At 37.0% G+C, this 24061-nt stretch overlaps 3 protein-coding genes and 1 pseudogene across 3 annotated transcripts; 1 reads left to right on the forward strand and 3 right to left on the reverse strand.

Annotated features, from left to right (window-relative positions):
• Window positions 1-1337: 1337 nt before the first annotated feature.
• On the reverse strand, window positions 1338-5446 carry LOC137718143 (F-box/kelch-repeat protein At3g06240). Its single transcript, XM_068457649.2, has 4 exons — window positions 5343-5446; window positions 2162-4354; window positions 1973-2021; window positions 1338-1884 (listed from the first exon to the last, which is right to left on the reverse strand). Exons 2-4 carry the CDS (start codon window positions 3821-3823, stop codon window positions 1688-1690), a joined length of 1908 nt encoding a protein of 635 aa, XP_068313750.1. The 5' UTR covers window positions 3824-4354; window positions 5343-5446; the 3' UTR covers window positions 1338-1687.
• A 3820-nt stretch (window positions 5447-9266) lies between these two features.
• LOC137741619 (putative disease resistance protein At4g27220) lies at window positions 9267-14809 on the reverse strand (annotated as a pseudogene).
• Window positions 14810-17030: 2221 nt separating this feature from the next.
• LOC137731980 (ribonuclease S-7-like) lies at window positions 17031-18419 on the forward strand. Its single transcript, XM_068471257.2, has 2 exons — window positions 17031-17461; window positions 17631-18419. Exons 1-2 carry the CDS (start codon window positions 17210-17212, stop codon window positions 18129-18131), a joined length of 753 nt encoding a protein of 250 aa, XP_068327358.1. The 5' UTR covers window positions 17031-17209; the 3' UTR covers window positions 18132-18419.
• Window positions 18420-19133: 714 nt separating this feature from the next.
• On the reverse strand, window positions 19134-19914 carry LOC137741516 (secreted RxLR effector protein 161-like). The gene is made up of 2 exons (XM_068481245.1): window positions 19551-19914; window positions 19134-19222 (listed from the first exon to the last, which is right to left on the reverse strand). Exons 1-2 carry the CDS (start codon window positions 19912-19914, stop codon window positions 19134-19136), a joined length of 453 nt encoding a protein of 150 aa, XP_068337346.1.
• Between the last annotated feature and the right edge of the window lie 4147 nt (window positions 19915-24061).

Raw genomic sequence — 24061 nt, forward strand, 5'->3', positions numbered from 1 at the left:
GTCAGCTATGTTTTCTATTAAGAATTTAAGATTGTCTTATTACACAATTACAGTCACACTATACTAGTATTATTAACGATATTATTTAAAGTATACTATGGTAAGACTAGCCTAGTCCCTAAGATATAAATCATTAAATCACTTGCTTTAATCACATATGTTGTTTCCCTCAATAGAAAGTTAGAAAAAAGACCCAAAACCATTGACTAACATTTGCTTTATTCACATGTGTTGTTTCCCCTCAATAGAAAGTTAGATAAAAGATCCAAAACCATAAGCATTTGTTTAATATTTTATTTCTTCAATTTTAAACCTATTGAGTACAATGCTACCCCCAATTTACTTTCCATATTAGATTGATGAGTAAGCTAACATTTTAGGTTAGAGATTTTCCTTTTTTTTCTTTTTTTTTTTAACATCTATTTTTCCCATTTGTGAGGAATGCATGGAAACCACGCAATATTAATACCATTTTTTTTTTCATATTTGTTGCAGTCCTATCAAATTAGGAATGTGATTGTCTAAATCTTAATATATCTAGGAGTATCTTATAGTTACCATTAGGAGTTGATCACCTATTAAGAGATGGAAAACTAAAAAGTTAAGGATTCTACCCATCCTACCATTATAAATAAATGCATAAGGGGGTGATACAACACATATCTTAGAATTAAAGAGAAGTACAAGAGACCTAACCAATATATATGCGTGAAGAGTAGGAACAAGACTTCATATCCTTCCTTGATTTACGCCTAAAGCTAACAAACAAGCTAAAAATCAACAAGATACACATCCCTTGAATTAAGGGGTATGACAACAAGAGACTAACTATTGGTGATACCAATGCAGAAGATGGTAGAAAACAACCACTCTACACGGTACATCAAAACATCACCCTAAGACTAGGTTAACAACTTGTACAGTGGATATACAACCTAACCCTAGTTGACATACTTCTTCCAATAATGCGTATAATGCTAGCAGAAAAAATGGCAGTGGAGGTTGTCCAGAGAAATATATTGGTGCTAATATTGCATGATATTCATGTGGAGGTTGAGATAGGAGGACCTCAATTTTGGTAGATTTAGAATGCTGTTATCTTGTAAAATGTTAGACAACTTCATTCGCTTAATATTACCTAGTTAAACTCATTCTATTCTCTTCAGATATTGTTTATAATCTTAATACCTCACCCAATTCGTGAATTTGAGTTTAAGGTTTTTTTTTCCTTTCCTTTTTTCAATTTTCTTCTCAATTGATGCAGTTTAAGATTTTTTTATTTATAGATCGATATAATTAGTATGTGAGTGGGCAGGAACTTGGATGTAATTCATGTGAAAAAAAATCAATTCTTTTTAAATAAATTTGGTATAGGGCACAATTACACAAAAGTGCCCAATCATTTGAAAAGGGCAGTCAGACCTGTCAGAATGAAGGCACAAATAAGGCTCTATTGTGCTTTGCCTTAATAACACAAACAACTATATTGTGCCCTTCAACCAAAGGACACACTCATAAAGGGAACGCATAGAATTATTGTTGCTGCACTGTTGCTGTTATTCTATGAGCACATATGTTGGTGCTCTTCGGCCTTAAAGGGCACAAATAATTTAGTGCATAGTGCCCATATTTTTTGTAGTGCCAAGTGCTAATGTGCTATGCATATATATGCAACCGGAGAACTTGTCTAACGACCGATTTCAGCAATCTTGGTCCAAGATTTCAGAGATCTGTCATCGTTGTCAATTTCATACAATGCAAAGTGAGTTATGCGGAAGGTCAAGCTAGTAATGCTCTCGTCGAGAATATTAACAATTTCTCCAGCTTTTTTCCTTTCTTCTTCCGTCAACTTCCCGTAGAGGAGACTCAAATATGGCATAGAACCTGCATCAAATATTGCACACACGTAGATTACATACGTACATTCCCGTCAACACTTTAAGAAATTAAGTTACTGTAAACAACAACTTACTGTTGTAGAAACCGAAATGGTAGCTCCAACTTTGGGCATTTTCAAATAACTAAGAAAAGAAGGTGTAATGATAAGTGAGTCTATTCAAGCTCAAAACAAAACGAGAAAGATGAAAAGGAGACAAAACAGAACAAAACAAAACATCAAGAAAATGAGTATGTATTAACAAGGGATCGAGAAAATATATACCTTTCGATCCATCAATAGTGAAACACACTGATGATAGTAATTCTTAGTTACCACCCGATCAACTTTAACAACGATGTCATCCATAGGAGCAAATTTAAACTTGTTAAGGGCATCCTCACGACTCATCATCTGGATAGATCCCAAGATGGGGATGTGAGGTTCGATCTCCGGCCCACCAAACTCTGCCTGGAGGCCCTCCATCACCTTCTTGATTCTATGGGAAACATCAGCCGGTGGAATGGCCCAAACCGAATACGAGTACCACCTCCGGCAGCTTTCCCTCTTCCCGTCTACCACCACCATCGCATCTTCATCTTTATCTGAGCAAGTATTCTCTATGCTCTTAAGCTTGTGGCTGCGTCCCATGACCGAAACTATGCTATTCACATAAACAACAATATAATGTTTAAGTTCTGTTTCAATGGGAAGGTGCTTAAGCTTTTTGGTACAAAGATTAAAGAAAACTACGTGCTCATGACTGTCAACCATAAGACACTCATCGCCCCACAACGCCAAGGGTTTAGACCTACGTATCTGATCATCTGTGCCCTCAATAGTAAAGTGTTTTGTCCAAGCACCCTTAAAGTCATCATCCATCACCCACATTTCATAAGGTTCAGGATATCGACGATCGTTCACAGCAAGGGCAAAAAAAGCAACTGATTCATTCCAAACAGTAAGCTTCAAATAAAGGTGATCCGACCGGACAAACTGTTGGAGCTCAGATGGTAAGGGTATACCGTGAAATACCTCACGACTTGTATCGAACGAAATGATCAATGTCCCATTCGCATGGAATCGATGCCCAACTGCGTCAAATGGAAATAATTCCTTATCTTGCTCAATTCCCAGCCAATAACACATTCCCTTGAAGGACATCTGGAAATACTTAGGCCAAAACAAAGTAGTTTCGGTTTCTAAAGAATCTGTGTTGATCTCTTCCCAAAAATCACAACCCATGGTGTATACTACTGCTTTGTGCCGACTAAGAAATGTCCGGCAGTCTTCATCTACCTCTTGAAAATAAGTAGTAAAGGTCACAACTTTGTACTCATTAGACACGGGATCATAGCCAAATCCAGTATGAAAACCAGTTTCCATATGTTCTTGCCCATCGTGATCATCCGGCTGGTCCAAGGGCCACATTGGAAGGTATGGCTCGTCGGGAATACGATTGAATTCCCCAATTCCGGGATTGCATAAAACTAGGCTATCCTCACTAGATAGTAAAACGATGCCATTGCAGTGGCCTTGGATACCAAATGGTTGTTCCGGGACTCCGATATTTTGAATGAAAGATTGAGGAATAATGATGTCCTGGACACCAACAAGAGAGCAGCTATTGCTATGCTCGTCATCAGTATTATCGTCGTCTCTGAAAAACTCAAGAATTGATAATACTTCTTCAGTCTCCTCCTTCTTAGTGGTGCTGTTACACTTGGGGTTCTCCTCCTCCTCATGCTGCCGCTGCACTACTAATCGCGCCAAAAAGACGTGGAGAGTGGTGAGATTGTTGTTTGCGGAGTTGGAGAGGTGCTTTGACACGAAACCCGGATTGTTGATGAGAGCAAACCACCATTTAGAGACACATTTGAATCGCATCAGAGTTTTGGGAGGCAGAGTTAGCAGGATTTTCACCAACATATCTTGTCCCATTTTCATTTTGCTGCTGCAACACCACTCGAGCTCTCCCTCGAACGATAAACAACAAATTATGAAAACTTTTTAATTAAGATTTCTAAGAAGAAAAATCACAAACAGTAAACTGATTCAGATTTTAGATCAAATCTTTGATTAATTCTCGGAAGCAAGGTTCAATTGCATACATGCTGATCTGCGTGTGTGTATATCATCACCATAGAAACTGATTAGGATTAGTGAGTAAAGATTTTAATTAATTGTTGCAGAAATTACCGCCGGAGAAGGAGCTGGCTTTGTGTTCTGCTCTTCGAGTGGGTGCAACGCCACTGGGAGGGTTTTGTTTTAATTTCAACTCTTTAATTTTCTAAAATGATAGACCGAGTGTGAGAGTTGCGTTTCTTGAACCACAACCTCAAAAGTTGGGCCCACCCAATATCATTCATTGGTTTCTTTGTGGGTCTCATGGTACATGTTATTTGATTTTAGCCCGGGTTCATTTCTTCTTTCACATCGTGTCCACATGACGAATTTGGATTATACCTTGATTTCAGTCTGCATTATACTATGAAGATATATTATTCAGAAAAAGTGTATAATATTTGCATTCCTTGGAATAGATACGAATCATGTAAATTTTAGTATATTGAGATATGCATTCATTGTATCTATTTTTTTGTTCTACACTAGCAATTGAGCATTTGGTAGCAATTGAACCTCCATTTTAGACTAAAGTAATTTGGTGAAAGGTATGCATGCATCTTATCTATCTAATGAAGGAGATATGAGCGGGTCAAGTTGGCGGGTCGACAACCCGATCACCCTCAAAACGGGTCAGCAGGTCCCTTCCCATTATGGAAAGCTTTTGGAATCTTTCAGAAGCTGCACCTCCATTTATAGAACTTTGATCAAATTACTAAAATGCCCGCCAACTTAAAACTCTTCAAACTTCTTCATTCTTACTCGGAATTGGAATCCATTTGTGCCTACGTGTTCTTAGATCGAGCTCTATCTAACCAACTCAAGAGTTGACCGAAAAGGTCGACTAATTTGAAATGACCAAAATACCCCTAACTTTGTTCTTTTCTAAAAAAACGGAGAATTTAACGAACTAACTTCAATTCAATCTCTGAAATACTCTAAAAAATAAAATAAATACTAAATTTCGGGATAGAATATCACAAAAGGTCTACCAATTTACTTTACATTTTAGAGACACATTTGAATCACATCAGAGTTTTGGGAGGCAGAGATGGTAGGATTTTCACCAACATATATTGTCCCATTTTCATTTTGCTGCTGTAACACTACTCGCGCTCTCCCTTAAACGACAAATTATAAAACTTTTTAATTAAGATTTCTAAGAAGAAAAAAATCATATACAGGAAACCGATTAAGATTTTAGATCAAAACTTCGATTAATTTTTGGAAGCAAGGTTCAATTATACATGGGGTTGTGCGTGTGTGTGTGTATATATATAATCATCATAGAAACTGATTTAGATTAGTAATTAAAGATTTAATTAATTGTTGTAGAAATTACCAGGGATGAAAGAGACCCCCGCAGGAGAAGAATTCAATGGAGGCCGTGCCGGCCGGCGTTCTGTTCTGCTTTATGACTGTGAATGGTGCAATGCAACTGGGAGGGATTTGTTTTAAGTTCAACTTCAAATTTATGGGCGTTTCTAATGCAAGGTCGCACGCAAAGTTTGCATCTTATAAAACGCCTTAGTTTTGTAAAATTATAGACCAAAGTGTGAGAGTTGAATTGTTCAAACCCACAACCTCCAACCATGATGGAAAATTATCTTAGGTTGGATGGATGTGACCAAGTGTGAGACTTGTGTTATTTGACCCCACAACCTTACAGTTGGGCTGGCTCGATATCATTCATTATTTGTTTGTGGGCGTCATGTTATTTGATTTTAGCCTAAGTTCATTTTATTTTGTCACGTCATGTCCACATGACGAATGTGAATTAGACAGGACTTCATTTTAGCCCGAGTCATATTGTGAATATACGTTATTCGAAAAATGTGGAATATTTGCATTCTTTATGGAATAGATATGAATCATGTCCATTTTAGTGTATCGAGATATAAATACATTGTATCTCTATTTCATTTTCTGCACTTGGTGGAAGGTATATATGCATCTTATCTGTCAGCTATGCTTTCTATTAAGAATTTAAGATTGTCTTATTACACGATTACACTCTTACTATTCTAGTATTATTAACGTTATTATTTAAAGTATACTATGGTAAGACTAGCCTAGTCCATAAGATATAAATCATTAAATCACTTGCCTTAATCACATATGTTGTTTCCCTCAATATAAAGTTAGAAAAAAGACCCAAAACCATTGACTAACATGTGTTTTATTCACATGTGTTGTTTCCCTCAATAGAAAGTTAGATAAAAGATCCAAACTAGGGATGGCAATTCTAACTGTTAAACTCGATAACCGTGGATAACTGCCTGAATGGATTGAATTTGGGTATGAAAATTCGGGTATATTTTGGACTTCATTTTAATTTTATGCTCCACAAGATCCATTTATTAAATCATTTTATACATCTAATATTTAATGACGAAAATAATATTTACTAAATTATCATGTGTCAATTGGATGAATATATTTTTTGTATTAAAGAAGATAGATATAACCGTTAACCGATGGGAAATTCGTTATCCGATGGGTATGGTTATGGATAATACCCGATGGTTAATTTGCGGGTATGGATATGGTTAATTTTAGTGGTTATGGGGATGAATATAACATTTTCGTTCCCAAACTAAACCGTTGTCATCCATATCCAAAACCATAAGCATTCGTTTAATATTTTATTTCTTCAATTTTAAACCTATTGAGTACATTGCTACCCCAATTTACTTTCTGTATTAGATTGATGAGTAAGCTAACTTTTAGGTTAGAGTAATTTTTTTTTTATTTTTTTTTACACCTATTTTTCCCATTTGTGAGAAAGCATGGAAACCACGCAATAGTAATACCATTTTTTTTTCATATTTGTTGTAGTCCTATTAGATTAGGAATATGATTGTGTAAATCCTAGTATATCTAAGAGTATCTTGTAGTTACCATTAGGAGTTGATCACCTATTAAAAGATCTAATACTAAAAAGGTAAGGATTCTACCCATCCTACCACTATAAATAAAATCATAAGGGGGGGAGGTGATACAACACACATCTTATAATTAACTCTCTCTCTCTCTCTTGTTGCCGCCGGCCCCCTCTTTCTATGCCTTAGATAGCTCAGTTAAATAGGCATACAATACGTTATCATCACGTTTTTGCCAAAAGCTAAGGGACAGAAGGATCGTAGAAGGAGGCTGTCTTCTACAAATTCAAGGGATTTCAATCGTTTTCTACCAATTAGGTTCTTCTAAAATAAATTAAGATATTTGGAAAAAACCTTGATGCATGAACCGCTTATATTTATATTTTCCTTCCAATTATATGTCGTATATATGTTTATATATTTTGTGAATATATATAATTGTTCATGCATTACACATATATGCTATGTGGAATTGTGAGTCAAAGAATCAAAATTAATTTAGAAGTAATTAGTGTTTTAACCCTAGATATTCGAAGAAAAAAAAGAAGAAAAAGGGAAAATTGCAGCACCACCGTTGCATCACCACAGCACCACCGTGTGGCGACAAATCGTGGGACGACACCGTTTTAGTGTCTCAGACCTTGTACGCAGCCCTCTGGGCTTGCTGCATCCTTCGGACTCTACCAAGCTTCCGCTTGGGTTGTATGCTATACGATCCTGAAGCCCTGGACTAATCCAGCCCAAACCCGCACACCAGAAGCATGTTGGGCTTGTCCCCTGACATGGGCCTGAAGCCCTGGCCCACTCAAGCCTATTTCAGCTCAGCTCGCAGCTTGCTGGGCTTTGATCTTGCCCGGCTCGCAACCACAGCCAGCACAAATGGTTGGGCTTCTTCCCCCGACCCAAAGACCAGGCTCCAGCTTCGGCTGGGTCTTCCGTGTGATAACCCATAAGCCAGCTTCGGCTGGGCTTGTCCCTGCGCACCCTTTTGGCCCAATGGCAGCAGCCTTGGCTGCTGGGCTTACCCAGTTCTCTCGGCCCGTGGCCTGCAGCCACCAGTGGGCTGCCCGTTTGCAGCCGAACCCAAGCCCAAATTTTTTTGGGCTATCATTTTTCGATCCAATGCTAATTTTTGGCATTTTAAATAATTTTAACCCATATGTTATAATTATTTTTGCTTCTATGATCGACCCCAAATGGTCTCAATCTATTGAATTAATTAAAGTGACCAACAGTCCACTAATCTGACAATTAATCTAAAATTATTGGCCTCAAGCTCACTTTTTGGCATTAACGATTCAATAAGTTATTTAGTTTCTCTGAATCATTGACTATCTTTCGTAGTCCTGAAGCACCCACACTTGGGTTCTTGAAACAATCCACAAATCTACTACACTTTATTGTATATTGTATTCTATGTTCTTGTAAGCGTACAATATAATATCTTCAACTTACGTAACTGGGGAAATGTTGGAGCTATCTGCCCATCCGCAACTATATGGATTTTCAGATCAAATAGCACGTCTTCAAACTTCATAAACTTCAATTGTTCCTCTTCTAAACTTGGTAACCATGAAATGCACTGGATGGAAATATTGCTTTTTCAAACATTCCTGCAGATTGATGCTCAACCCTTGGCGTTGTTTCCTGAAAAAGAAAAATCATGATCAGTTAAAGAAAAATTATTCACCAACTTAAGCATTTCGTAACAATTTCAAATTTCCACACATCGGCTGCCTCCTCATATCATAGAGATTGGAGAGTGGGACATACCTGTTGGTTGGAGTATAGCTTGTTGGCTTGAAAGAAACCAACCAAACTCCGTAGACTTAGAGACTCAAATTGGTTAATTTATCGAAAGATATCATATTGGCTTCCTCCTCATGTTCCCTCCCCTGCTTCGACACAATTTCTTACATTTGATCACATGAAAAAATATTTAATTCATGGAGTTGTACCAAGTTTCTCACTGTTGATAATGAAAAGACATATTTTAAGACGTGACAATATTGCAAATGAAGGAATCTTAGGTTGGTCAAAAATCCCTCCAAAAGTTGACTAACTGACACTTGTTCCATTTGCAAGATACTCGGTATTTGGAAAATTCAAAAGATACAAATCTTGAAATCCCTCTTGGTCTAAATCAGTGAGGATAAAGAAATTCTTAACATTGTGCAAAATCAATTTTTTAGACTTTTTCAACAAAATTCTTAACTGCTTGACTCTCCATCAACTCCCTTGCACCACCTTCATCAATCACCAAACAATTTTCGAACGCATACGTTGTCGTCATCAACTTCCTATGACTTTCACCACCTCCATCAATCACCTCCCAAAAATCCATTGCCCCAGTTCCAAAGTATATATGGAATTTTATTTCAAGACTACGTCTTTCGGCGACAAGTGGATGACATTGACATCACCTCAGAAATGCTTGCCATCAACTTATCTTCTCTTCCTGTTCCAATTTCTCATTTTGTAAAGCTTTTGTACATATACTACTCTTCAAGTCTACATAAGCTGGAGAAGATACCATGTGGAATCACCAGAGTAAGGCAATTTGTCGTATCTAACAACCTTAACTGTTTAAGTTGTCCAATTTCCCTCGGCAACTCACGCATGGATAACAATCCCGAAAGCCGAGGATTTCTAAATTCTTCAAACTCCCAATAACATCAGTAGACATGCCATCAAATGCAGACCCATCTAGGCACAAGGTCCGCAGGTTCTTCAGTAATCCTAGTGATCCTAATGAGCCTAGGTCTTCCATTTCCACCAAAGCTAAAACCTTCACTTCTTTCATCACTTGTATCTTTCATCGCCTTACAAGTGATGTCCATGCTACCATCTGAAAAACATCCTTCCATCATCTGTAGAAGCTCAAGTTTTGGGCATTTCAAACCATCTTGAATCTCCAATTCGCCAACAAGTGAGAATCTAGTGTAATGGTCATATGTAGGTAAATTTGGCCACCCAGCATGACTTCTTATCAGAAATCCATGTGGATCTCTTGAAGCAATCAATATAGCAACATCGCGAACTATGTCATGCATTTTCTTAGTCTCATCCGTGATACCATCTATCAACAAAAACCTTCTTTGTAGTTGGTCAACCAACGAATGCACTCTATTTCTTGTATCTTCCAAAGTAAAGTTGTTGCTAAAATATCCTCGACCCCACCTATATCGAACCAAATACTTAATGGGAATATCATAATCTTCTGGAAATAAACAACAACGTACAAGACATGACTTGGCTTCATCACTCTCCAATCTATCATGACTCCATTTTGTGCTAGAATAAACTTTGCTGTCCACTGGGTTAGAATTTCGCAGTTGATTGAGGGCATCATCCCATTCATGCTTCGTTTTCTTTTCTAGGGCTTTTCCAACAGTTACAATTGCAATAGGTAAACCTCCACATTCCTTCACGACATCTTTTGCGGTGGAACGTAAATCAGGATCATTGAAGGATTCACCTACCATTTCTCGAAAGAGTTCCTGTGATTCTTCTGTTATTAAAGTCGGGACTGCAATAATTTGTTGACTTCCCATCCTGTTGCAGACTTCCCAATCTCGTGATGTCAACAAAACTTTGCACCCCTTATGAACATCTCCAGAAGGGAGTCCTATAGCCTCAAAATCAGGCTATGTCCAGACATCATCTAATACAATCAGGATCCTCCTTATTTCCATGAGTCTCCCATGTCGCTTTAGTGCTCTTCCGGGCTCGGATTCCTCCTCAAATTTCAAACCTATTTTGTTTGCAATTTCCGACTGGATCATCCTAGTACTTGGACTTTGAGACACAGTTGCCATTACAATTTTATCAAACAAGTCTAGTTTTGCCAATCTTACGATGATTTCTTTCACCATTGTGGTTTTACCTACACCCCCCATTCCACAAATCCCGATCATTCGTACTTCTTCCCTCTTCAAACCCTCTATCACCTCATTCATGTATGCCATTCTGGACTTAAAATCCTTAAAAACCTTTCTTTAATGTTGACCATATCTCTCGTGGAGGTGCAGGATGGGCCACATTTTCAAATGCGCCGTCGTTTTGGAGCTGAATAACATGTTGTGTAATCTTATAGGCTTTCCGACTCAAACTCCATCGATTCATACATTGCCTTTTCTTGTTAATTTCATCCTCAAAATGAAACACTTTCTGGATCATGTCGTTCACATTCTTTGGCCAACTCTGAACATCAGGTTTGATACTTTCACCGTTCCTTTGGGCCGCATGCCAGCATCTACCAATCCTTGCACTCCATCTTTCTTGTCGAAAAGCTTTTTTATCTCACCCTGAAGACTTCCAATTTCTAAGGCAATTGAAATTATAATTTCCGTTGCCTTCTGAAGTCAAAGACTACGGCTGTAATGCTCCTCTTTGTTGGTAGCTTTTCTAAGTCTCGTGCTCAGTGCTCTAATGCCTAAACCAAAGAAGCACCCCAACACAACATTAATAATCATATATTTTTGTCCAGTTTAAATATAAGTTGTATTGTCACTTAATACTACGGTCTAATAGTATTTATCTTCACTTGTAAGTGAGAGGTCAGGTTTGGTTCTTGCCACAGGCGAATTTGAACCACATTATTGCAAGCTCATTGTGAAGCTTACACAATATGATAAGCAACATGATATATCGGGGTTTTTACAGTTTTTTTATTTGTTTATATTTTTGTTTTATTGTTTTTTTTGTTCATCCTCATCCCATTACCGTAGACCTCACACCTCCTCTAGTTTTTTTTTTTTTTTTTTTTTTTTTTTTTTTTTTTTCAGCAGTCCTCATGGTTCGTTTCAAATTTCAAGCCTCCTTCCTCCATCAGGCATCACCCACTGTTTATGACAGTTTTGAGCCCAGCCAGAAAACTTATCAATTTTTTTCTCTATCTTTATCTTTTGTTTGAGTTTTGTGTTGATCTTTGTTAGTTTTCCTCTATGACTCATACCTTAAGGCTTAAGCATCACTTAGCTCAAACTCGTAACGATATGAAGCCTTGCTACAAAGTTCCCCCTGATGCTTATCAAATTATCTCTTTGTTATAATTTCTTCATTCAAAATATTTCTCAAATTATCTCTTTGTTATAATTTCTTCGTCAAAAATATTTTTTTCTCCTAATATTAAAATATAATTTTACCTTCAAGATAATGAAAATGGTTGATGTTTATATTTTTTAAATTATTATTTCTACATTTTATTGAGAGAATTATTTTGTATATATCGTTGAATGGTACGTTTAGTTTTAGTGTTGGTACGTTTAATTCTAGTTTATGGTACGTTTGATTTTAGTATTGGTTTGTTTAATTTTAATTTTTGGTACATATCATTGGTTGATAACTTAATAATATGTCTCTTTGTTTTGGATTAATAAAAATAATAAATTTGGTTTAAAGAAGGCTAGATTTCGGAGCTACTTTTTGAATAAATTAGTAGATCAATGGCACTTCATGTAATTTGAATTTCGAAAAGAGGACATTTTAGAAAATATGGCACCAAAATTGTAGAAAATAGTTTAATAAAAAGTCTAAATGCTAGGGATGTTGTATCTAGATCAAAACTCCCCTTACTTATATCTATATATTTGAAATAACTGTAAATTAAATCTTGAACCAAATCACATTCTTTATCCTTAAGTAGGTACTTTAATCTACATAAAATAATTTCCTCGTACCTATATGTGAAATATAGGTAAAATAAATCTTGAACCAAATCACATCCTTTATGTTGTAGGTAAAATTATTTTCCATGTATTATTACATACATTAAGCACATTTTATTGTTATTATATATGTGTAGTAAAATAATTTACCCATATTTATATAGAATATAATTAAATAATTTTGAAAAAAAAAACATTCTTATATATATATTTTTTATGGTAACTAATGCTCACATATTTTGAAAACGGAAAAACTAAACCACAAAAAAAAAAAAAAAAAAAAAATCCTAATTTATGCAAATTTGAAAAGCAACTAAGGAATTTAAAAAGGAAAAAAAATAAAATAAATGAAAACCCTAGAATCATATACCTTTATTATTAATATGCAATGAAATCATGATATTAAATTTTATTTTTAATCTGACATAAGTTATTAGGGGTATTTTAGGCATCTAAAAATACAAAATTGTGTGAAGTCAAAACCTAATCAATAAAATTGTTAAGCTGGAGATTGAAATACAATTTCCAGCAGGCACTAGAATGTAAAACTAACACTTTTGTTTCTTGGTCAGGCAGGGTAAAAAGAAACGACTATAACAACAAATATTGGATAGAAATTTTCGAGAAGTACATACATACCTGTATCGTAAATCAACGCAATGCAACTGTCTGGCAGAGTAAAATTGAAATTTTGAAATCTATGCTGACACACCTCGACCTCGATCGAGGCATGCTGGTCATCACGTGAGGGTGACGTAACCATGCACGTTGTGTGAAAGTGGTAACGATATGAGAATGCAAATAACTAAAACCAATAGTCATCTTACCTTAGACTGGCTTATAAGTACGAGTGAAAGTGATTAGAGTAAAGACACACACAAACAGAGCATAGGTATCAAAGTGCAGTCCCGAAGACTAAGTAATAATTATATGGATCATAAAAGAAACCCAACATTGGTGGATGTTTATCAGAACTGCCGTGAAGCCCTCGTGAACCACCAACACAAACTTCTATCTAGAACCTGGAGGGGCGCAAAACAGAAAATGTGATTGGGCCAAAACAAACTTTCAAAACCATTTATCTTTTCAAATGTAATAACCCCTCACTGTAAAACCCGTATAAGTTTCCCAAAAAATAATGTTATAAACATATATGAAAACTATACTCGAGAATAACCAAACCATGTGTATGCCATGACAATCATCTCAAGCATGAATAAGTAAGCCAGGTGAATTGCACTAATATAAAGTGACATATCAGCCAGAGTCACCTAACGTGACCTGAACGGTTGAATCAATAACTCAACAATCAAATCAAATCAAATCCTACACACGAGTCGGAACCACCTATGTGGTATGTACGACAAGCTAGGTGTAAATCAGTACGCTCAAGTGCTACGATCACGTAAAGGCTGTGCGAAGTATTGCAAGTCACCTACGAGTCGGAACCACCTAATGTGGTCTGTACAACAGGCTGACACTTGCCTTGGATCCAAGGTGAGTGTGTGGTGCAGGAGGTGAACGATCATGTAAAGGCTAGGCCCCACCCTTGGGCGGAGCACTAACACCGGGGTGCAAGATATAAATCACTAAAAGCAACTCATCATAATCATACACACTACCATCACAATCATCACTATATACTCACCTGAAGCTTACCTGAGCGTCCACCGCGTCGAGCAATAATATGCACAACTATATTATAGCCTATACCAATATGTAATGCATACGACGTGGTATTTAAAACGTAAAAACCATTTAAACAGTTTTTGGGAAACATAAGGCATATATATGTATATACGTAAAACCAAAAAAGCTCACTCATTGGTATGTAGCCAGGTCGTAACCCCCAAGTCTCGCCTGGCTGCGCTCGTCCTCTGGAAACGTCTCACCTATATGTGAAACAACTATTTTAACGTTACTTTTAAGCACATAACCATCACTATGAAATAACTTCTCATACGTTGCTCAATTGGGTGTTTGAATATACCATCGTGGCCTACTTAACACCACGAGCGTCCCCATATTTTTAGAAAAAAATTTCAACATCCCACGTGCAGGCACGTGACTGGCATGCTGATGGTAACCCTAATGCCGTTAGGGAATATTCCATTAAATATACCTGACGCCATTAAGAATATTCCTTCAAGGTTGACGGAATATGCTCTGTCTTCTTCGGTGGTTTTGCTAGATTCCGTCGCCGGCCACCGCTGCACTCGCCAGTTTCTGGAAAAAACTTTGAATCTTGATATCTCCATCGTTTCAACACCAAATTTCACGAATTTTATATCAAATGGAAGCCCTGAACTAGAAGAACACGATCTTACCTCTTAGAGGTCCTAAAACCGATAAAAAGTGGTCGGAAAATAGCTCGACACAACCGGCCAAACCTGAAACTCGACAGACCCAAGCGTTTCGACGTTCTAACCACTCCAAAACTAGCCTAGGATCCTAGTAGAAACGTTTAGGACCCTCTTTGAGCTTTAAAACATCGTGAAAGATCCACAATCACGTTGGAGTAATAGAGTACCTCGCCGGAGCTTGCGAGTTCTCAAGTTCCCGACATCCTTTCTTTGAACAACTGGTATAATTAGGTTCGTAGGCTTGCAAGGAATCCAAAGGTGGTCCTTAGAAGTTCGATTTGTGGTGTTTTGATGGTGTTTGAAGGTTGAAGACTCTGTTGTACGGACGGAAATAATTTTCAAGAAAAAGAGAGAAAAGGGAAGAAGGTTGTACGTGTATGCATATGTGTCCAACGGAATAGGCCAAAATAAAAAGAGCCAAGGCCCTAATTGGGCATTGAGGTTTAGGACAAAAGAAAATCAACTAAAACAAACCCAAATTCTAATCGGGTCCAAATTTGTGGGAGATATGGCGGTTGGTCAATTGCTTTAGCCTGATTACACAATCGTACTACAACATTTCAAGGGCAACATCGTCATTTCCACGCGTTCAAGGATAAAATATATTTTAATTTGAGATGGGTCGTCACATATGCCTTGTTCAACAACAAATCATATGTCTGATACTGTAGTGGTGCTTCACGAATTTGCTAGAAAATTTGAATGTTGAATGTTGAATGTTAGCATGCACAAGGAGGGCAGATTATGCACAACAATGCAAATATATGAGCAGATAACTTCAATGGGAAATGGGAAAGAGTTAATAAGAGCTTTCTAACAATATAAACAGGAGAAGCAAAAAAATATATATGTAAAGTCATTGAGTTTTTGTTAGGAAAATAAACTATGATGAGCTTTAGTTAAAGAAAATTGAATTTCAAGGGGTAAAGTCATATTTTCAGTTGATGGTTTCAGTGCATGTGTATATTTATTTACACATTATTATTTTACAGCATGCAAATTTCAAATAATTTACATTTCACCACCATATAGCGGACGCGATTTCAAATTTGTTGCATCCTCACGACCCATCATCTGGATAGATCCCAAGATGGGGATGTGAGGTTCGATCTCCGGCCCACCAAATTTAGGAGTAGTCTAGGTAAAAAGATCAACCATAATCCTCACGGCTTGAAGAGTTGGTATTACATAGACTATGAGAAAAGTATACATGATTAAGCATGGTCTAAAAACGTTAGCCAATATAATTGCCCAATTAATGGGTTAATCAAGATGGCATATTTAAAGAGAAAGTCTAATTTATAGCCCCAATATTATAACCGCTTCAATGCATTAGTTTTTGGTTTGCAAACAAAATTGAAATTGAGATTAGAAGAAATCATTAAGAATGATATTAACATGATCAATGAGGGGTTGTATATTGAAATACCCAATCAAAAATGCCAACAACTACATGTAGTATATTTTCTTTTTGCTTCTACATGTCTTAGAACTTGTTATGGTGATAACTCATAATCGTGTTTATATATCTTTGCTTTAGGTATATAATTGTCTTGGTATCTTTATCCATAGCTATCTATCTTATAGGTAATTAGATGAAGATGTTAAGTAAATATTTTTCATAGATATAGACTATACAATTCAACCAAAAAAAAAAAGTGTTTGAAACATCAATATCATAGGTAAATAATTAGGAATTCTTCAATTTAATTTCATATTTACCATAAAGGGAAAAATAGTCATAATACTAAGTGGGTTTCTGATTGATTGGTATTCATGACATTCAAGTCGAATGAAGGTTCCTCAGCAGCCTTGGCTTGATTGGAAATTAATTTATTATTTAGATGGGGGAAGGTTGCATGTGTAATGGTCGTGATGGAGTACTTGAAAATGTATATATGTGATTTGTTGGTGACTTCTTTAAATGGAAACAAAACAATAATCTATGTTAGTTTCAAATTTCTCACAGCATGTGTTGGTTTCAAATTTCTCACAGCATGTGTTGGTTTCAAATTTCTAACAGCATGTCTACACATGCATGCAGTTTCTTTTGCCTATAAATTGAAAACTTGATAGTGATATGTAACAAGTTATATACTGAATTTCAGATTTGTATTGATTTTCATTTGTAGTGGGAGTAGGAATGTTAATTAAGTTTTTCACAATTTCGCATATGTTTCGATCGTTTCATTTTAACCCCTCCACCACCTCCACCTCCACCCCATAGGTACTATAAATACATGCAACCTTGTCTTCAAAACAACTTTGTCTTCAAAACATCAGGTAGAATTAGAAATGGAGTCAAAGTTAGTGCAAGTCATATTTTTCTTCTTGTTTCTCACAGTTTCATCCGCGTACACACCATTCCAATACTTTATGCATGTTCAGTTCTGGCCAGCTGCTGAATGCCAAGCTATAGGGGGGGTGAATAAATGCCACATCATGCAGCCATCTCATCTTCAGTTCACTATTCATGGTCTCTGGCCTGCGAAGATACCATCCTCTTCATCCCTTAACTGCAAGGGGGATGCCTTTAATGTGAATGGGGTAATTATTCACAAATTAACTCTCAATAATTAATATGCATGTGTGTCCCTACGTGTGTGTATGTATGTATATATATGTATCATTATATATCTCCCTGCATGTGTACCGTGTATGTACGTGTATTCTTAACTAGTTTTCTTCTTATGTTTTAATTAAATAATATATGTAGATGGATGATGCACTGAAAAAGGAGCTACTCAGTTCGTGGTGGGATTGGAAAAAAGGGAAGCATGTCGAATTCTGGCAACGAGAGTATGATAAGCACGGAAAGTGCTCCGACAATGTGTTCCCGAAGACCGAGTACTTCCGGAAGACCCTAGCGATGTACCATGATTTTGATATAGCTCAAATCCTGCAGAAGGCTAATATTGTACCCCAACCACTTCAGCCCAAGATGTCTTTGTACAAATTGTACTCCATCGATCAGATAACAAAGGCCATTGAGTCCGAAACCGGCAGACATTCCGTCAATATCAGATGCTATCAACAAGACCAGAAGAAGAGCAAGAATGAAAGTAAAACATTAATATATTTGGCCCAAGTCGCCCTCTGCTATGATAGATCTGGCAATAACAGAACTAACTGTGATCCAGACGAAACAACCAGCTGCAACTTTGCGAAAGCAGAACCGAAAACTGTACCAAGTATAGCCCACATAAAGCTCTGGTAACAACTGTAAGATCAATATAAATAAAGTCAGCGGAATAGAATAATCACAGTACCAAAAGTAACCACTAACCTGAAGAAGACATCTCTTGGAAACTAGGGATCTTCTGCAGCTCTCCTCACGCTCAATGAATGGGATCTGAGTATTCTTTAGTTTGCGTGATTGAGAGAGCGCATGGACTCCTTTTTTATACTGCACACGATAATGATTGATAAGGGCTCTTCCCATTATACAATCCTAATCAATCTAACCTTATCACCGAGAAAACCTATCATTCACATCCATTGTAAGTGTTTCAACACTATCGTGACTGTTTTAGCTGAAACCACTATTATACAAATTCCTTATCAACTTACAGCCTTAGTTAATTCCAATCTCTTATATCTTCATGTCTCCAAACTAAAGATGATCAAGTGTTCAGCTCTCATTAGAACTTACATTCTCCCACTAGAGTTAACGCTTGATTCAACAGTAGCTGGCCTTATGTGAAGTTATTCTTAAATGGCCACGAGATCAGCACCAACTTGAATCACGAATACAAGTTCAGGTCATTAATTAGTATTCATGAAGAACTAAAGGGTAACATGTTCAATTTGTTGAACAATATCCCCAGAATTCCATGTACAAAACTAACACATACAAGATGCAAAATTTTTGTGTAAAATGTGTCTGTAGATGTATAGTTTCTCACATCCTGCGCTTGGTCCCCTTAAGAATCGATACATCAATTCATCTTAATGTTTCATATTGAAACTCTTGGTTGTTTGTCCTACTGACAATCATAATATTGTCAAAACCAATATGCATAATAAAATATACGCATACTGTGATAACTAAAGTTGTGCATCTAGAGGGAAAGCTTCGAAACAACCACACAGCTTTTAAGACTTCATTAGTGGGGAAACCTTATCAATGAAGAAAACTTTATTAATACTTATTCATAAATACCAGTCAGGTGAACTAGTGACTGATAACAAACCACGTTAGAGGATTTACTTGTTCCCCCTAATTAACTTCATCAAAACTAGCTAACAGACCCATCTTTGCAACATGCTTCTTCAAAACCACAACCGGAACTACTTTGTTTAAAGGCTCTGCAACCATAAAACCGGTCTCCAAGTAATCAATCTTCACCAAACCTTCTCTCGAGCAATCAAATATTTGATATCTAAATTGCATGTTGCAGATAATCTTTTGTTGTTCTTGCTGAAGAAAATAGCTGCATTATTATCTCAATAAATTTGAATTGGTCTCGAAATAGAATCCACTACACTAAGTCCTGCAATGAAAATTTTCAACCATATAGCTTGATTGACAGTTTCACAACATGAGAGATATTCAGCCACCATGGTAGAGGCTGCCATTGTTGCCTGCTTCACACTTCTTCACGAAACTACACCACATGCCATAGTGAAATATAACCTGATGTAGACTTAAGGTCATCTGGACATCCAGCAAAACATGAATCACTATACCCTTTTAACGCAAGCTCATCAGTTTTCCTGTAAATAAGCATATGATCCTTGGTTCTTTGAAGGTACCTCAATACCCTCTTGGCTACATTCATGTGAGCCACCCCTGCGTCAGATTGAAACCTTCCAAGAACACTAATACTGAAAGCAAGATCAGGTCTTGTGCACACTTGTGCATACATCAAGCTTCCAACAAGAGAGGCATATGGTTTGCCTTCCATGTTTCTTCTTTCCAACTCACTCTTGGGACACTGCTCTTTGCTTAGTTTGTCACCCTTTGAAATTGGCATTTCAGTAATGCCACAAGAAGCCATGTTGACTCTTTTTAAAACCTTGTCGATGTAACCCTTTTAAGATAACCCCACCAATCCATGTAATGTAGTTAATAGCGGAAATAAGCAAATCACAAATACAATTAACCACTAACCTTGTGTAGCCATTGCAGCAGAAAAATGAGAGCTCTTCTACACTCAACACTATTGTATGCAATTAACAAACAATGGGGCTTGTTCTCTCTGTTTTGCGTAATCAATGTGAATGCAGGGACCTCTATTATATATCCTTAGTGGTGGTATTTGATTAGGTTACTTCCCATCATGTAATCCTAATCAATTTGTATAAACCAATATCCTTATCACCACAAACCAAAGTTATCATATCAGAATAGTTAAACCTATTCATACCAGGATTACTTTCAACTTTATATTAGATAAAAAAAACATTCCCTGATAGCTTTACAAGTCTAGTCTATCCCAATCTCTTATGACTTCAATCATTTAAGCACGTGATAAACTAAGTGTGTAGCTCTAATTAGATTACATTCTCCCACTACAGCCAACACTTGTGTTCACACATGCCACCATATAAGAAATCATACTTCAGCGTCCATGAGAATAGGAACAACAAAATCCCAGTAACAAGTTTCTGTCATATGCCAGCATTCATGAAGAACTAAAGGGAGTCATGTCTTTAAAACATAAACACTATCCCCTGAATCACTATCATGAAACTATCATACACATGAAACTCCAACAAGACATGAAAAATTAATACAACATGCATGCTCGAATGTTTCTGTAATGCACCTCGTATTATAATCCACCTTTAATAAAACTAGTAAACTAGTCTTCTTCATTGTCTCACATTGAGACCTATAAGTTGCCTTCTGTAATAACAATTAAATATAAATTGTTTTCGAAATAACACATTAAAAAAAAAGTATTGTATCATAACTATAAACTGCAAACATGGGAAACTTCTGCAACCAGCAGTTTATTACTTTATTAGCTAAGATAAACTGTAAACTTTAATGCATTTATCAAATAACTTAGGTTGAAAACAAGAACATAATGTAATCAAACCATAGGCTCCCACTAGTCGACGATATCAAGGCTCTCTAAAACCCTCATCTTCTGTATGTGTTTCTTAAAGACCACCACTGGAACTGGCTTGGTTAATGGATCAGCAATCATGGAAGATGTTTTCGTGTAATCTATTTTAACCAAGCCCTCTACCACCTTCTCACGAGCAACAAGGAACTTAATATCCAAATTTCTTGTAGCATTGGACCTTTTGTTATTTTTGGTAAAGAATATGGCTGCATTGTTGTCACAATAAAGTTGTATTGGCCTTGAGATCAAGTCGACTATTCTGAGACCTGTGATAAAATTCTTCAACCAGGCTCCTTGATTAATTGCTTCACAACAGGACAAGTACTCAGCCATTATTGTTGACGATGCCACTATATCTTGTTTAACACTCCTCCAAGAGATAGCTCCATCACCCATCATGAATACATAACCAGAAGTTGACTTCAAATCATCGGGACAACCTGCAACATCTGCATCACTATATCCTTCTACAACCAGTTGATCAGCAGTTCTTTTGTAGACTAACATGTGTGATTTAGTCCTCTGAAGGTACCTCAATACTCTCTTACCTACATTCCAATGTGCCTCATCAGCGTTGGACTGAAACCTCCCCAAAACACTAATTGTAAAAGCAAGATCAAGCCTTGTGCATACATTACGCTCCCAACTAGTGATGCATATGGCTTGTCTTGCATGGCTTCTTTCTCTAAGTTATTTGTAGGACACTGTTCTTTACTCAATTTGTCTCCCGTGGATATCGGCATTTCTGTAGTTCCACACATTGACATATTATATCTCTTCAACACTTTTTCTATATATCCCTTATGCGACAACCCTAGTAACCCTCATTTCCTGTCCCTTTTAATCTCGATACCGAAAACATATGCAGCCTCACCCAAATCATTCATTTCAAAATGGTTTTGCATGAAAGACTTGGTGTCATTTAAGAGACTCATTCTGCTCGCGGCCAATAAAATGTCATCTACGTAGACCACCAAAATAATAGAGTTGATCCTATTAATTTTCAAGTAAATGCATGCATCAAAGGGATTCTCAAAAAAACCATGCTTTCTTATTACTCGATGGAATTTTAAGTACCACTGCCTCGACATTTGCTTTAATCCATAAATGGATTTCTTCAATTTACAAACTAAGTGTCCTTTCCCTTCCTCCATAATGTCTTCTTCTAAACACCATTCAATAAGGCTGTTTTTACGTCCATTTGATGTAAAAGCAAGTCAAAATGCACCACCATTTTCATAATAACTCTGAATACATCCTTCATCGATACTGAACTGAATGTGTCTTTATAATCAACCCCTTCTCTTTGAGTAAATCACTTCGCAACTAGCCTCGCCTTATGCCTTTCGATGCTTCATTTCAAATCTCTTTTTGTCTTAAACACCCATTTACACTCTATCGGTTTGATGCCCTGAAATGGTTCTACTAATTCCCAAACATTGTTGTTTTCCATGGAACTCAACTCATTTTTCATTGCATCAATCCACTTGTCGGAGTTGCCACTAGTCATGGCTTCCTTGAATGAATTAGGTGTTGAATAAGAAGAGTATACAAGATAACTCTAATGATCCCAAGAAGAAGAAAATAGAGCACACTCTTAAAGAAAGCTCACAAAACAAACTAATTAGCAAAACTTTTCTTATTTAGCTCTAGGCTTTGTTTTTCCTTGGATGATATACAATGCTTGAGGACTTGGGTATTTATAGCAAACCAAATGAAAGCTACACCACACACTTACTTCACCTACAACATCCACCTACTTCACCTACAACCTCCACTTACTTCACCAACCTCACACACTTACTTCACCAACCTCACACACTTACTTCACCTACAACATCCACCTACTTCACCTACAATTGACATTGATTCTCAACACTCCCCCTCAATGTCAGCTCTCATTCTTTGCACTATGCTGAGCAGACAACGAAAATTTTCGAGCTTGCCTGTACTTAAACTTTTTGTGAACAAGTCCGCAACTTGATCATTCGTCTTGACCTGTCTCATCTCAATCTCTTCTTGTAGAACCTTTTCTCTGATAAAGTGGTAGTGCACTTCCACATGTTTAGTTCTTGCATGAAAGACTGGATTTTCCGCCAAGCGAATTGCCGATTGGTTATCACAGTACAATGGTACTGGATAATCTACTGGTTGATGTAGATCACTCATCAACTGTACCAGCCATGCATTCTCTTGAGCTGCCATTGCTGTTGCTCTATACTCTGCTTCCGTGGTTGACAAAGATACCGTTGGCTGTCTCTTGCTACACCAAGAGATGGTTCCAGAACCAAGCTTAAACACATACCCAGTTGTTGATCTCCTGGTGTCATGATCTCCCGCATAGTCAGCATCACAGTAACCAACTAACTTGCAGTCTTCACCTTTCTTGTACAAAAGACCATAGTCAATTGTACTCTTCACATATCTTAGTATTCGTCGAACTGCTTCCAAGTGAGGCTTCTTTGGATTTTGCATGTACCGACTCATCACACCAACTGCATAAGAAATGTCAGGTCGAGTCAAGGTTAAGTAGATCAGACTACCTACCAATTGTCGATACATCGTCGCATCTTCCAAATCTTTTCCTTCATGTGCACTCATTTTGACATTTGGCTCCATCGGCGTAGAGATTAGCTTGCATTCGAGCATTCCGAACCTCTTCAATAAATCTTTGGAATACTTCTGTTGACAGAGAAATATTCCTTCTTGTGTGCGATCAACCTCTAGACCAAGGAAATGCTTGAGTTGACCAAGTTCCTTCATCTGGAAACGGACTGATAAATTCTCCTTCGTCTGAAGAATTTCTGCCTCATCATCACCGGTTATGATTAAGTCATCCACATACACTAGCACAATAGCTAGCTTTCCTTCATTGGCTTTGACAAACAAGCTGGAATCTGCAGGTGTTACTGAATAACCACTTTGTGTTAGAAATTCAGCAATCTTACCATACCACGCCCTGGGTGCTTGTTTCAATCCATAGAGTGCTTTCCGTAGTTTACACACATATTCAGGATGATCTTGGTTCTGAAATCCCATTGGTTGGATCATGTAGATCTCCCGATCCAGC

Source organism: Pyrus communis, chromosome 15 (genome assembly GCF_041283825.1).
Source record: "Pyrus communis isolate YQ-2024b chromosome 15, ASM4128382v1, whole genome shotgun sequence".
Classification (NCBI taxonomy): domain Eukaryota; kingdom Viridiplantae; phylum Streptophyta; class Magnoliopsida; order Rosales; family Rosaceae; genus Pyrus; species Pyrus communis.